This window comes from Apodemus sylvaticus, chromosome 5, assembly GCF_947179515.1.
Source record: "Apodemus sylvaticus chromosome 5, mApoSyl1.1, whole genome shotgun sequence".
In the NCBI taxonomy this organism is placed as follows: domain Eukaryota; kingdom Metazoa; phylum Chordata; class Mammalia; order Rodentia; family Muridae; genus Apodemus; species Apodemus sylvaticus.
Window position 1 is genome coordinate 41,668,740 of NC_067476.1, and position 13,487 is coordinate 41,682,226.

The following is a 13,487-nucleotide window of genomic DNA, read 5'->3' on the forward strand; positions in this document are numbered from 1 at the left end:
TTTCATAAATTATAAATTGTATAAAAGCCTGCTTCATACATTCTACTAATATTTAATAAATATCAGCATATCTTAAAAATGTTATTTTAAAGGGCTTTGTTTTTCAACCATTATGCAGGATATATTTTGGATATTCTAAATATTTTAGACAATGAAAATTTGTCCCAAAGACTTGGTAATCAACCATTCATGTGTTTGGAGTGAGGACCCAGATAAATGATTAAATATGCTGACTGATTCTAAAAAGAAGTTAGCTTGCAGAGCACATTGGGTTATATTGTCCTTTGTTGAAATCTCTTTTGTTCTTGTTTAGTTCTCTCTCTCTTTTTTTGTTCGTTCTTTCTTTCCCCCTTTTTTATTTCTTTCTCTCTAGCCCCATATGCCATTTTCCTATTTCCTGCCTCATGACAGCAGGGTGCAGCTCTATTATCACCTTCACAGAGCTGTCTGCAAATGTGAGAGGCAATTCGATTTTGCTCAACCACAGGGAGAGTGGATTAGAAAAACTACAGAACAGAGAGAAATTGGCTAGGTGGTTACTGCTTTAAAATACTGCTGCGGTGTCTTGTTTGAGCATGTACTTCCATTGTAGTGCAGAATAATTGTTAAAGTAAAATCACAATACACTTACGGAATCCTTTTTATGCAGGCTTTTACAAATAATTTTTAAAGCACTTAGAAATAAATATTAGCTTGATATCTCTCAGACCTGGAGTTTATAGTGGTGTGGATTACATTTACATCTATGCAGCAGCTGAAGCAAACTAAATGTGATTGTTAAAACACAGATGCTTTGTGTTACAAATTTGAAATGGAATGTTTTCTGATAACATATTATTATGATGTATAAAAATTGAGGTCTTATTTAAAGCTTGATCCTGTGAGATGTAATGTAGCTTTTCAAAGGCAGAAACTGTCCCCCAAAACAGTAATAGTACCAACTGATATACTAGGCAATTTAAGAAAACTTGGAATGCTTGCTGTATCCTTGTTTTAATTTATTTGCCCTTTATTTTACTAAGTAAATTGTTACTTAAGCAGATGACGAAGTTGAAAGTCCTTATCGTTTACCAGATTTAAACGATATCAGATGAAATGTTTAATGTATCTTTTCAGTAACATAATTTAATAATAATTATTGTTCTAGAAATAAAGAATTAAAACTTGTGAAGCTCCCACTACAGTAATTTACAAGCTATGTTTATGGCTTATCTCTGAAGGATAATTCTAGAGAGCAGTTTTACCTTCAAAACTTGCATGAAAGTATTGTATAATATCAAATTTCCATTAGTTCTTACTAGTTGTAATTCATATTAAAATGAAAATATTTAAAACTATACTTACAGCAAAGGACTTGACTTTTGTATAATTTTTAAAATATATGCAAAATTACTTTATGAAATCATATGTATTATTACTTTGCTTTATTTAGTCATAAAATATTGTTGAATTTTTTAAAATGTAATTATATATGGTCAGTGATCCTTACTGCCTGTTATATTCAAGTTCATAGAGCTGTGTCACCTGCACTGTAAGAACACGTCCTGTCAGTATGTAGTCCATCTGTATGGCAGCTGAATGTGGTTGTAGTTTATTACTTTTTAATTGTCAAGAGTTTTGACACTACAAATCAACTAAATGCTAATAAATCCATGATGGGATATTTTATTTAAATCATGAAATTTAAGAATATAATTTATAAAAATAAAGAATTCCATGTTACTTTTCCTTCCTAGTATGTGATATATCAAAACTGTCAAAATATTTAATAAAACTGTGATTAGATCAAGATTTAAAATGATAGTCTACATTTAAATAACTAAAGTTGAAACTCTGTCATACTTTTAAAACCTCTTTCCTATATATTTTTATTTTTATAAATTCCACTATTACCTATATTTTTTAGCAATTCAGTTAAGTATGGATTCTTCATCATCTTAATTCATTACCGGTAAGCTCAGTTTGCTTTTAGGGTGACTTGAGTATGTTTTAAATTGAATAATATCCAGATATTAAAGTAATAACCGTTTGGACTTAATCCTAGAGACAGGCACCACTACTGTTCCTGTTGCTATTATTATTACTGGTAAACATAAACAGAAATCCAACTCTACAAAATTACACAGCACTTAAGCCCTTTTATTTGCTCTTGAATACTACATTTTATAGGCCCTTTATAACCAGAGTAACTCAGGAATGGTATGTGAGCACTAGAGGTCATTACACAGCCTTTTAAGTTCATATGAAGAAGTTATCACTGTCTTCAGCTTCTTGTAGCCTAGATCAGGGGAGAGGACTTCAGTTTATCTCTAATTTTAAACAGTAGTTCATATTATTTAAAGTAGGTGTTACAGGTGATTTTTTTTTTCATGTGGTAAGAGTTATATTAATTTTAAAATGTTAGATAAATTCATTCCCTTGGACATTGGTGACATCCCAAACACGAAACAACAAGACCACCATCATAATAAAATATATTATAGGATAAAGACCCCATATCACATGCCGAGTTATATAGCACAAATACTTTTAAATGATAGATGAGAAAACTCTTTGTCATTTAAATTGTGGAGAGTAAACTCATAGAGATTACCAGTGAGCTTTTGATTTCAACTATTTAATGACATAGTTTCAACATTCTGCTTTAGTTTTCAGTTTATGTGTAAGGTACACATACCTAAATATTTTGTACTCAGAGCTTCAAATAGCACAGTGGTAACCTCTTGCCTAATTTGCCATGTAGTCATCCAGCACAGTAGCTTTACAAGTTGATTCAACATATAACACTGCTACACTTCTTTTTCATATGGGGTTACTTTGAGCAACATCTGAAAACTACTGTACAATATGCTCTTAAAAATATTTATTCTTTAAAACATTAAATTTAGAGAATTAATTTTCCTTGACTAAGTTGCTTTTAGTGAATGTGTAGATGCTGTCTATTAACTCTAGCAGTCCCAGTGCCTGTTTTCTGTTGAAAACTTATAGAAACTAATGACCATGTAATGTAAACAGTGACTGGGTTTTTCTGAAACACGTTTATTTAACCTGATAAGAAATTTTCAACAAGCTTTAAAAATGGAAGCTGATTCCTGACCAGAATCCTGTATTTGCCTCTATATAGCAAAGTCTACTTTGGTAGCATACATGGTTAATGCAGAGTAAGTTAGAAAGCCCGGAAAGGAGCAGGGTAAGCTGTGGCTCCGTTACAGGCTGGACCCTGCCCTGTGGAGGAGTGGAGGAGGAACACTGCACTAGGTGCTTCCGTGCTAGCTTCACCCTTTCACAGATACTGGGCTTTAAAGGAGGAGAGCTTTCTCCAAACATGGAGCACTGGAAAGAAATACAAATATAGGAGAAAGTGAATTAGGAAATGAATTATTTCTAAGGGCTTTCCTGGGTTTTTTTTTTCTTCACATATTTAGGAGTTATAAAAATGTAATTTTCATGTTAATTTTAAAATTGTGGTAGTTTTAAGTTACTTAAATAACAGCAACAGCTCTGTTTTTTCTTATTAAAAATCATACATATAAATTATGTAAAAAGACATGATTAAATAATGAAGAGCAACATGGCCTTAAACCAGTTACCTATTTTTGGTGAAGCTTCGTTTTATTACCTGTAAAGGAGGAACTTTTGTATCCATTTTGTAGTATTTTGAATATATTGGGGTAATACAGACACTGATTAGAGAGTATGTATCATATATACATAGTGATATTGATGTCTGTTAGTTGCCATGTGATAAATGGCATTTTTTTTTAGTGTAGAAAGTAAGAAAGAACTAACTTTTTAAAAAATATAGAATATTAATATCTCTGGAAATCCTACTAAAAATAAATTTGCGCTAACCCCTAATTTGTTCATGCTTAGGAAAGTGATGGTAACAGCTACAAAAGAAGAGGGCCTTCTCATTTAAGAATTTCTTTTTAGTAGGCATATAACATTTCAAGGATATTTTCTCCGAGTATATGAATGGAGAGTAAAGGGGATATATTTTGCTGAAACTTTGGTGTATGGACTTGAACAGTTTCATGGTTTATGACAGATATAAGAATACCTATCAAATTCTTGCAGGTATAGTACATTTATAATAATGGCACCTTTAGATTTAAAATACTGAAGGAATAAATGTTATATAGAGGTAAAATTTATTTTAATCTAAAGCTTGTGTGTTAATGCACCTGAGCTAATTAATGTTACTCCATTACTTGCTATTTGTTTTCAGTGGTGTGTTTAAAAATAATTTGAATGCTGCAGCTGTATTGGTTTAGGAAAAATGGAATTTAAGACAATGTCCCATTACTTTTAAGAATATTATAGACTTTTGACTTACTGAATTCCTTTACTTCTGTAATCATCTAATTATCTAGCCATTCACCAGTGCTGACAAGCACTGTGTGCCAGGTATGCACTAGAGATACAGACAAAAGGAAGCTCTGCTCTCACCCTTGGTGTTAGTTTGTTAGTTTGTTAGTTTTGTGTGGGCAAACAGTGGGTTTAATTAAGAATCTTTCCTGCAGCATCACATGTTAATTTTTAAGAACATATCAATGACTTTAGCTCTTAAGGAGGTCTTTCCAAATCTAGGCCTTAGTTTTGAGAGGATTAATGTGTTTCTATAATTTTCTAAAAAGAATAGAATTGATTATAGCAAATTTCTTCAAAGACATCAGGTATTGTTAGACTATTAGCAATAGGGAAACAGATGTTTATAGCCCTGTTTTACAACTGGACTTAGTGTATAGTTTTTATTCTAAATGAAACCTATTCTGTGAAACTTCCAGCTTAATCTACCTCTAGATGTGATAAATGCATGGAAACTAAGCAGTAGTATGGAAATGATAATATATTGTCAAACCTAATGACAGGTTTTAAAATCACGATTGATAGCATTCTTCTTTCTATATGTAAAATAGTACACAAACATTTTTTCTTGGAGTTTTTCATCCTGTTATGTGTTTGTTTTATACCATTTTGATGGGCTTTATAGTTTTACCATAACAACTGTTATGGAATTGCTATCTATTAAGTGAGCCATAGACTCTGCTTTTGTACAAGTGAAATTTAATCTTTTCTAGGTTTTGTGTTAATGCAGTTATTACATCACGTAACTTGCTAATAACTAGTATACTGGTTTTAGCATCCTTTTAGGCACAAATCATATTCTCTCTCTTACACATTATAGTATATTATTTACTTAGAGTTATATAGCCTTAGTGTCTTCATTTATAAACTGATGCATTTTGGAAATGCATTTGGAAAGATAATTTCTACCTATTAATAAGCAAACTTTAATATTGTTATATGTATGAATTTAGTTGATGTTTTTCGTGCTGAATACATTTGCCTTTTGAGTAATGCTAGTTTGAAGGACATAAGGCTAGTTTGACTTTCTTTAAAGATGATGGTATAGTATAGACATAGACACCATACTTGCATTGCTGTGTTAAAGCCATTAAATCTTAGTCTTTAGTAGCTAGGGTTTTTTTTTTTTTTTTCATCACTTACTTTACATGGGCCCATTAGTAGGAACATCGCTTTTATCATCACAGTTTGATATTAGAATAAGATCTAAAATCACTTGTTCATTTTGTGTAGGCTGACTATAGCTACCAGAGACAGTTGGCACTCTTGAGTTGGTATCAGCAGACTATAGGTGTTGGGCTCTTGAAGCTCATTAGAAGTCCCCTAAGGAGTTCAATATTAAGTGTGCTATTTGTCACCTGTGTGCTAAGAAACATCTATCATTCATGAGTAAAGATTCTAGACATTTGCCTGTGTGTGTGTGTGTGTGTGTGTGTGTGTGTGTAAAAGAAAAGGGCCATGGATTTTTAAGAAAGCAGAGACTATGGGTGTGCGCTGGAGGGTTTGGTGGGAGGGAAGGGAAGGGCTATAATTTCCTTATTATTTTTTTTTTTTTCATGTATCAGGTGTCTCAGGATAACAAATTTATAATTATGATTTCATTTTTAGGGTAACTCTTACAATGTTTACCCTCACAGTGCTGCTCATTGTTAACTGTGTCAGGTTGGCTGCTATACAGATCATAAACCAAATTGTTAACTGTGGTAACACTCAAATGTGATTACATACATGACAGACTTATTTGGAGAAAATACCCATATGGATAAAGGCTTGAGGAATGTGGTTCTGGGTAGGTTTATAGACAGTAGTTGAATTACAGTTACTTTTCAAAGGTGTCTTTGTTTTGGCAGAGATGGCTAAATTCTTGTTCCATGGTTATGTTTAGTCATTGGCTGGGAGCAGCCCTGGGGATATATTGCCTGGTGTCACTGCCCAGTGGATTAAAAGGTGCAGCAGCTGGAATTTAGAAGTCAGCTGTGCTGTCCACAGCAGGTTTTATTAGAGAGAGAGAGAGATCTAAAGGGAACAGCTCTGTGACTACCACAATTAACAGGAACTGTAATGACAAGCACGCATATATTATTTAATCGTATCACCAGTTCTGTGAAGTATCATTCATGAGCAAACAAAGAGATTGAGTCATTAACTAATTTGTCTTAGGTCACTTGGCCAGCAGGTAATAGACCTAGAATTTTAACTTCGAGAGGAGATTGATTCACACAGGTAGGCACTCAAATTCCTATACTGTGCTGACTATATGCAAACACTAAAAAGTTGTGCTCAGTTTCCTTCTTTGATTTAAGTAAATTCTTTCACAATGTTTTATGAATCTCAAAATGTCTAATTACCTTTGCATTGCTAGTTTCTAAAAATCAATTTGTTTTCATTAAGGGATATATGTTCAAAGCTTGTGGGTTTACTCTTGAATTTTGATACATGTCTTCACTTGCCAGAAAAGTACATTATGCTAGATCTGCCCCATTCCTCTTCTTCCCAGTATATTGAAACTGTTCTGCAGATCTGTAGCTACAGTAAGCAATTCTCTGAGGATGAAACTGTACATTCACATAGGAACTTCTTTTCCAGAGCTAAAATTGACATTTTATAAATAATTTCCATGTTGCAAACTTGAGACCAAGAAATCACAGCAATTCAGTGATATGCGTTTGGCATGACTCAGTTTTAGTTCTTAGTGCTTTTCATTGGAAATGGCATAAAAAGTAAGATATCTTTGAATTTTTTATGCTGTGGGCTTACAAGAGATGGAAAATGTTTTTATCTTATAGATGCATGGCAGTGCATAGCAGCAGAAATAACGAAATGGTCACAAATCCCCACAGTATTCCCCAGGTCACAGTCATTCTTAATTTTTAAAGAATCTAAAAAATAAGCATTTGATGACCGGCCATTTCCAGGCAGCAGTGTTTGCTGTGGCTCTGCTCTTCTGCCCCTGCGTCTCATTTCACAGTGGTTTACTGAAGGACTCTGTATGCCACTTGGTTTACATGCGTTTAAGTATAGAACTTAGCTGTTAACTTTTTCTTTTTCTAAGTATTTAGCATCACTTTTGTTCTTAATCTTTTCCTTCCTTCCCTCCCCTCCCCTCCCCTCCCCTCCCCTTCTTTTTTTCTTTTTTTCTTTCTTACTAACTTATAGGTGTTAGGGTTACCTATATAGTTGTAAAAGATTCTAAATATTTACATCCTCCTACATTTGAACTCAAGAAAATGACTATGTCATAAATGTTTTATCATCAATTCTTCATTTGTTGTGTGCTTTTGAAACACTTCCATTGGCCATTGACTTCAATGGAAGTACAGTTGGAAATGCCCCTATAAGCCACTATGACAGGAGGAGGAAAATAATAGTAACCTCTGCTGGAAGTATATATATGTAATAAAATATCTTTTCATTAAATTACATTGAGTTTTGCTTTAAAAAACAAGCTTTCTTTGAATGCAAAAATCAGGGTTGCAGTTTGGTGCTTTAAAAATTTAGTCTGTTCTTTTAGTGACGTAGAGAAACATGGATTAAAAAGTAGCATATTGAATGAACTTATACACACACACACACACATACACACACACACACACACACACATTCATATAAGAAGTCAAGAATATGGATTAAACTGAATCTGAATTACAGCTTAAATCCTGAGCCAGATTCATCATTAAATGGGAATGATAGGCCTTTGACCCTTGGGTGTGCTTGGAATAAACATGGAACTCAGTATTGTTTTCAAAACTATTTTGCTTTTGTAAGCTGAGACAGATGTACAAGAAAGATGCAGTTTTTATTTTGTATTGGCAGCTTCCAAATATTTAGTATCTATTTCCAAGAGTTGCAATTAGTAAAGCAACCATGGTACTGAAGTCTGCACATCCCACAGCTAATTATATTTGCAAGGTCAGAGTGAATACATATTTTCAGAAAAATAAAGGGTTATATAAATATGTGTCTTCTACTTGGCTGTTATATCACAGTTTGTTGATCTGGAGTATAATGTGTACAATTCACAAATTTGTCTGATAACAGAAAGTGGTGTGTGATTGTGTTTATTTTACTAACCAGTATATTCACAGCAATCACTTCCAAATATCTCTCCAGTAAAGATGTGTTAATTACAAAACAGACAAGGTCTTCTATTATATTAAAGCTACTAACAAGAAGACAGCAGGAATCACACATGTAAATAGCATCATCAACCCCTATTTTAGTCCTCTGTTTTGATCTGTGAGTTGCGCATAGACCAAAGGTGCTATTAAAGACTGAGTGTATGAAATAGGCAGCATTATATGAACAAAATTTATTCAACAAGAAAACAGACCTTTAACATGAATTTAACAAGCCTGAGAAATTATAAACTATCATATGCTGCAGATTCATGCAGTGATAATAAACAAAAAAAGGAAAGTAAGAGGTTTCCCTAAGCTAGCCAAACTGCTAATGGTTTTGTTATAAGCTGTCTACTGTTGCGCTGACCTCTGAAAAGTCTCAAGGCACTTGTACCAGAAAAAATTAACTGGTCAGGCTGGTAAATGGAGATCCAGTGGGTTTTATGGCTTCGATATAGACAGCAATTTTTTATCTTTCTTCCTTCAGTGTGGGGGTTATTGTTGCTATGAGGAGGTGATTTGGATGTAGTAGTCTCTTTTTTTTTTTTTTTTTTTTTGATGTAATCTTTTTTTTCTTTTTTCTTTGGATTAAATTTTGAGGCTCACAAGACAAACTGGTTTCTTGTATACATATTTCAAAGTAAGCCATAAAACAAGCATTAAAATAATGCTTTAAGAATGCATTATTCTTCCTTCTCCTTACCTCCAATGCTTTCATTCTTGGGGGTTCTTTGTTTAGTATGTTGCATTTTGGTTTATTTTCCTAACAATGAGTGACCACTTGCTGTCATTCTGTTGCATCATTCTGTAAATACACAAACACAGAGAAACACCCTGAGCTTAGACACACCTCCAAGTTCCCACTAGGGCTTTTTCTTGAATCTTACTGTGGCATAATTAACACCTTCTTTACCCATTGCTCATTAGTGTACTGGACATTAATGAGTCTATTTTGATAGGTTGTCCTAAAGGAGAAATCTACTTATTCTCACAGCAGAGAAGGCAATTATAAAATTGTACAGAAATTAAAATGTAGAATATATTGCCATATTTACTTTTTATTGCATGTTAAATCTAATTTTGGTCTGCAGGTTTTTGAACATGTTAGTTTCCTTAAGACAGTTGCTATAGTGATGGCAGAAAATTCCTTTAATTTTAGTGTGATCATTTCTGTTGCTGCTCAGGAACTATCAATCTGAGCATGTCATTTCATATGGGTCATAATTTGCTAGTTGAACAACATATTAAATTCTTAAAGCATTGTTGTAAAGTACTCTTTTTTTTTTTTTTTTTAAATTTCAGGGTTAAAAAAATAGGTCATGGTATCCACTTAACTGTAATCCAGCTGGCATTTTCATTTTCTTTTATGATGCTTCACACCTGCTTACACTATTCCATAGAAATATCAAATTTTTTCATGAAATTTGCTATCTCATGTTTTAATTTGAAGACAGTTGGCACACAAATTTATGTAAGCATTTCATTGGGATATAATATGAATTTTTCATAATTTACAAATTTTTTTCCTAGAAATTATTTTTACTGAACTCTTAAGGATGGAATCATAAAGCAGTTGACAAAAGCAATGATAGGCTGTTCTATATTTACAATTAGTAGTTAAAAGCAATTGTTTAGGGTTCTGATTAAACACTTGGCTTTGAAGCAAAAGAAATTTTGGAAAATGTTCCACCACAGAATTAAAAGCAACATCAAAACTTTACTATTATTATCATTAGGACAATAGGAGTATACAGAGACCTTAGACTATCTTGTAATGCTTTGGTGTAATTTTATGTTTTCTATAACTATTACCTTTAGAGTCTTCCTAGAGTGTAAATAACACTTCATTGAGACAGGGTCTTACATGTTATCTCTGGCTGTCCTCAAACTCACAGAGGTCTATCTGTGTCTGCCTCCTCAGGAATGCTGGGATTAATGGTGTGAATGCTGGTATTATAGGCATGCACCACTAGGCTGGGCTAAAAAAACCTTAAAATAGATTTTAGAATTGATTGTATTTCAGTTAGCTTAACTTGAGAATAATAGTTTTTAATATTTTAGTGTATTAACACAACAGTTGTATAACTGAAAACAAATCCAGATAACAGTAGCTTTGAAAACCCTGATAGTTTTAGTTGTTTAATACTTTTGAAGCGAATCAAGAAGTGCTATATTGTTGTATCATATTGTCTTGGAGAAGTGCTGTATCTTAGTACTACATGGTTTCACCTGAACGGTCACATCTTTAAAGCTTCTTGTTCTTTCAAATTTGAAGGCTGAGCCTGTCAGCAATTAGATAGTGGAAAATAGCTGATTCTTATTAACCTCTTCATATGGAAGAGCTAAATTACATGGTATGGGTTATGAAGCAATTTGAATCTTTAATAGACAAATGAATTTTTTTCTATGAACTTGTAATCTATTGTTTCTGACTGAGAGCATGAGTGACCTTGGTTTTCTTATATTGTACTTCCTATCCTTGACAGTGGCTTATGTTTAAAGCCATCAGACAAGGTATAAAGTATTTCAGAGTCAGGAGAAGCAAAGGGTATTTGACTGGTAGAGACTACATGGGCAAGTGACGTGCTGGCTGCAATTTTGTTGTCATTTCAAGTACAGTGATGGCGTAACTGATGTGACAGGACTGGGTCTTAGATGTAGTCCCTTAGCTTGTGCTCACTTTCAGTTTTAGTTTTCCCGTCATTCATTTTGACTAGGAAAACTTTAGGTAACAAATAAGCACAGCAATGAAGGTTATTTGTTGTATGCTTAGTAATGACATATTTTTAATAATAAAGATGCTAAGTTACTATTTTGCTGCTTCATGAAGATTGCAATAATTGGTGTCACCTTACATTACAGGAGAGAGGGTGGTATACCGCCGGCACTATCAGCAGGAGGCTCTTTTTATTAATATTATAATTAAATGATTTTCTGGAAATAGGCCAGAAACAGATGCAAGTTGATCGTGCCTTGTCCACTGTTGCTTGGCACCATCACTTGTTTTAAAAAGAAACTGACTTGACACCTTGTTTTACAGGTTGTTATTGATGCCTTCAGACTGATCAATGCTAATATGATGGTCTTAGGACACGAACCAAGACAAACAACATCAAATCTGGGCCACTTAAACAAGCCATCTATCCAGGTAATGATGATATTTGGTAATGTGTTAAAAGTTTGTTTTGTTATTTAAATGTGCTGTCATCATTTTAAGATATAATTCTTAATCATTTTATTTTTCTTAAAAGCAGTCTTTTTTTCTTATTGTTTTAAAAGAAAACACCAGCTCCTTTTGAGGCTATGAACTGAGTCTGTGCAACAGAACAAAACTCATATGTGTGTATGTATAAATATATATATGTATCAAGAAAAGATGGAAATACTATTGCAAAAAGTTACATTTGCCTCATGAGAAAATTTTTAGTAGAATTTTAAATTTTTATCATGGGAGTATAAGATAACTTCTCTTGATATCTTTTCTGTAGTTAGCGTCTATGAAGACCAATAAAAGTTTCAGGTGGGAGCAGTTAGCTAACCTAGATTGGATTCTAAACAGTCTTCAAAGCAATAAAAAGTAAGGCGGAAAAAGCAGTGTATTTTAAGAGGGCCCAAGAAACAGCTCTTAGGTAGTATTTAATTCTTTCTACCTTTTTTGTTTTATCCCACCTTTGGTTAAAATCCTCTAACACATATAAACATTATTTTTGATAAATTTATATTTTGTTTATCTAGTGATATCAACCACTGTTCCTGTGGTTCTTTGGTATTCAGATACTCAATACCCCTTTGAGTGATAGTGTTTTCTTTGTTCCATTTACGTGCCTCATTGTTTCAATACAAGTCTTTATAGTATGTAGGAAATTATGTTAAATGTGTTTTTAAGTGCACAGTCTGTGTGTCTGTGTAAGTAATTATTTCTCTAAAGATTAATTAATAGGACAAAAATACCATGTTTGATTAAATAGGACACTCAGGACAAAGACATTATAGTAGCTACTGCTATTCCCCTTCTGAAATGTTGTTTTGCCTTAAGGTCTTTGTCTTTGGGGAATTGTGGCATTAACAGTTCACCATGGTCCAGCCTTGGTTATTACTTGATAACTTTGAAGTTTTAGGCAGTTTTGCTGTTAGCATTCATTTTAGTTCTTCATCATAGTGAAATGTTTTGTCTCAAAGAAATGAAATATGTTGCTTTTGAAATACATTTTTTTAACAAGGTAGGGCGAAACTATGGAGAATAATGAGTATGAAATAAACTACCAGTGATTTTGATTGGGCACAGACAAGCCCATACTTGCATGTTCCAAGAGAATATATTATTGGGTCTGTTTAGCCCGTGATAATGACCTTTCTCATACACCCCCATAGCATCATCCTGCTTCATTATTTTCTACAAAAGGTTAAATAGCATCTCACAATCTAGAATCATTGTGATTACTACTACTACATGCTATAATTCTGCCAGAAGCTTTTACTAATTGCAAGTCAGCAGCCACCTGTTGCATAGTTCCTTTTTTAAATGAAAACACTGCCTTTTAGCGTAAGACAAAATCGATATTGAAATCTGTTTCTTCTGCACTAATCCATTTGGTAGTGTTTAATCCTACCTTCTATCTTTAATTAAAAATGGACCCTTTGAAACAGCTTTCCAGCCTAAGTTAAATGACTTTTATACAAAAGCTAACGTGGCATTGTTTTTCCTATTAAGTTCGTCTTGTCTTCCAATTGGAATCTGTAAATATATTTATTTCATGGTTTATGTAGCGCACACTGGAATGACATCTATCTGGTGCTTTACAATTTTAAGACAATTTCAACACTTAAGTTTACAAATGGGATCAGGCCAAAAAGAAACACACCTTAAAACACCTAAGTTTTGTACGACAGGCTAGATAGCAAGTCCACAATAGAATGTGAAGGTATGTATGTCAAAGTTTTATGTTGTGAATTAGGAACCTTTCAGAAATGCCTTTTATTTTTTAAAGGAAAATTGGTTGG

At 33.2% G+C, this 13,487-nt stretch overlaps 1 protein-coding gene across 1 annotated transcript in view; it reads left to right on the plus strand.

The window, feature by feature from the left end:
• Positions 1 to 13,487, plus strand: part of Psmd14 (proteasome 26S subunit, non-ATPase 14) — an 87,864-nt gene that overhangs the window by 53,951 nt on the left and 20,426 nt on the right. The window contains exon 8 of the mRNA XM_052182568.1: positions 11,527 to 11,634. Within this exon, the coding sequence (XP_052038528.1) occupies positions 11,527 to 11,634 (108 nt within the window). The remainder of the gene's footprint in view (positions 1 to 11,526; positions 11,635 to 13,487) is intronic.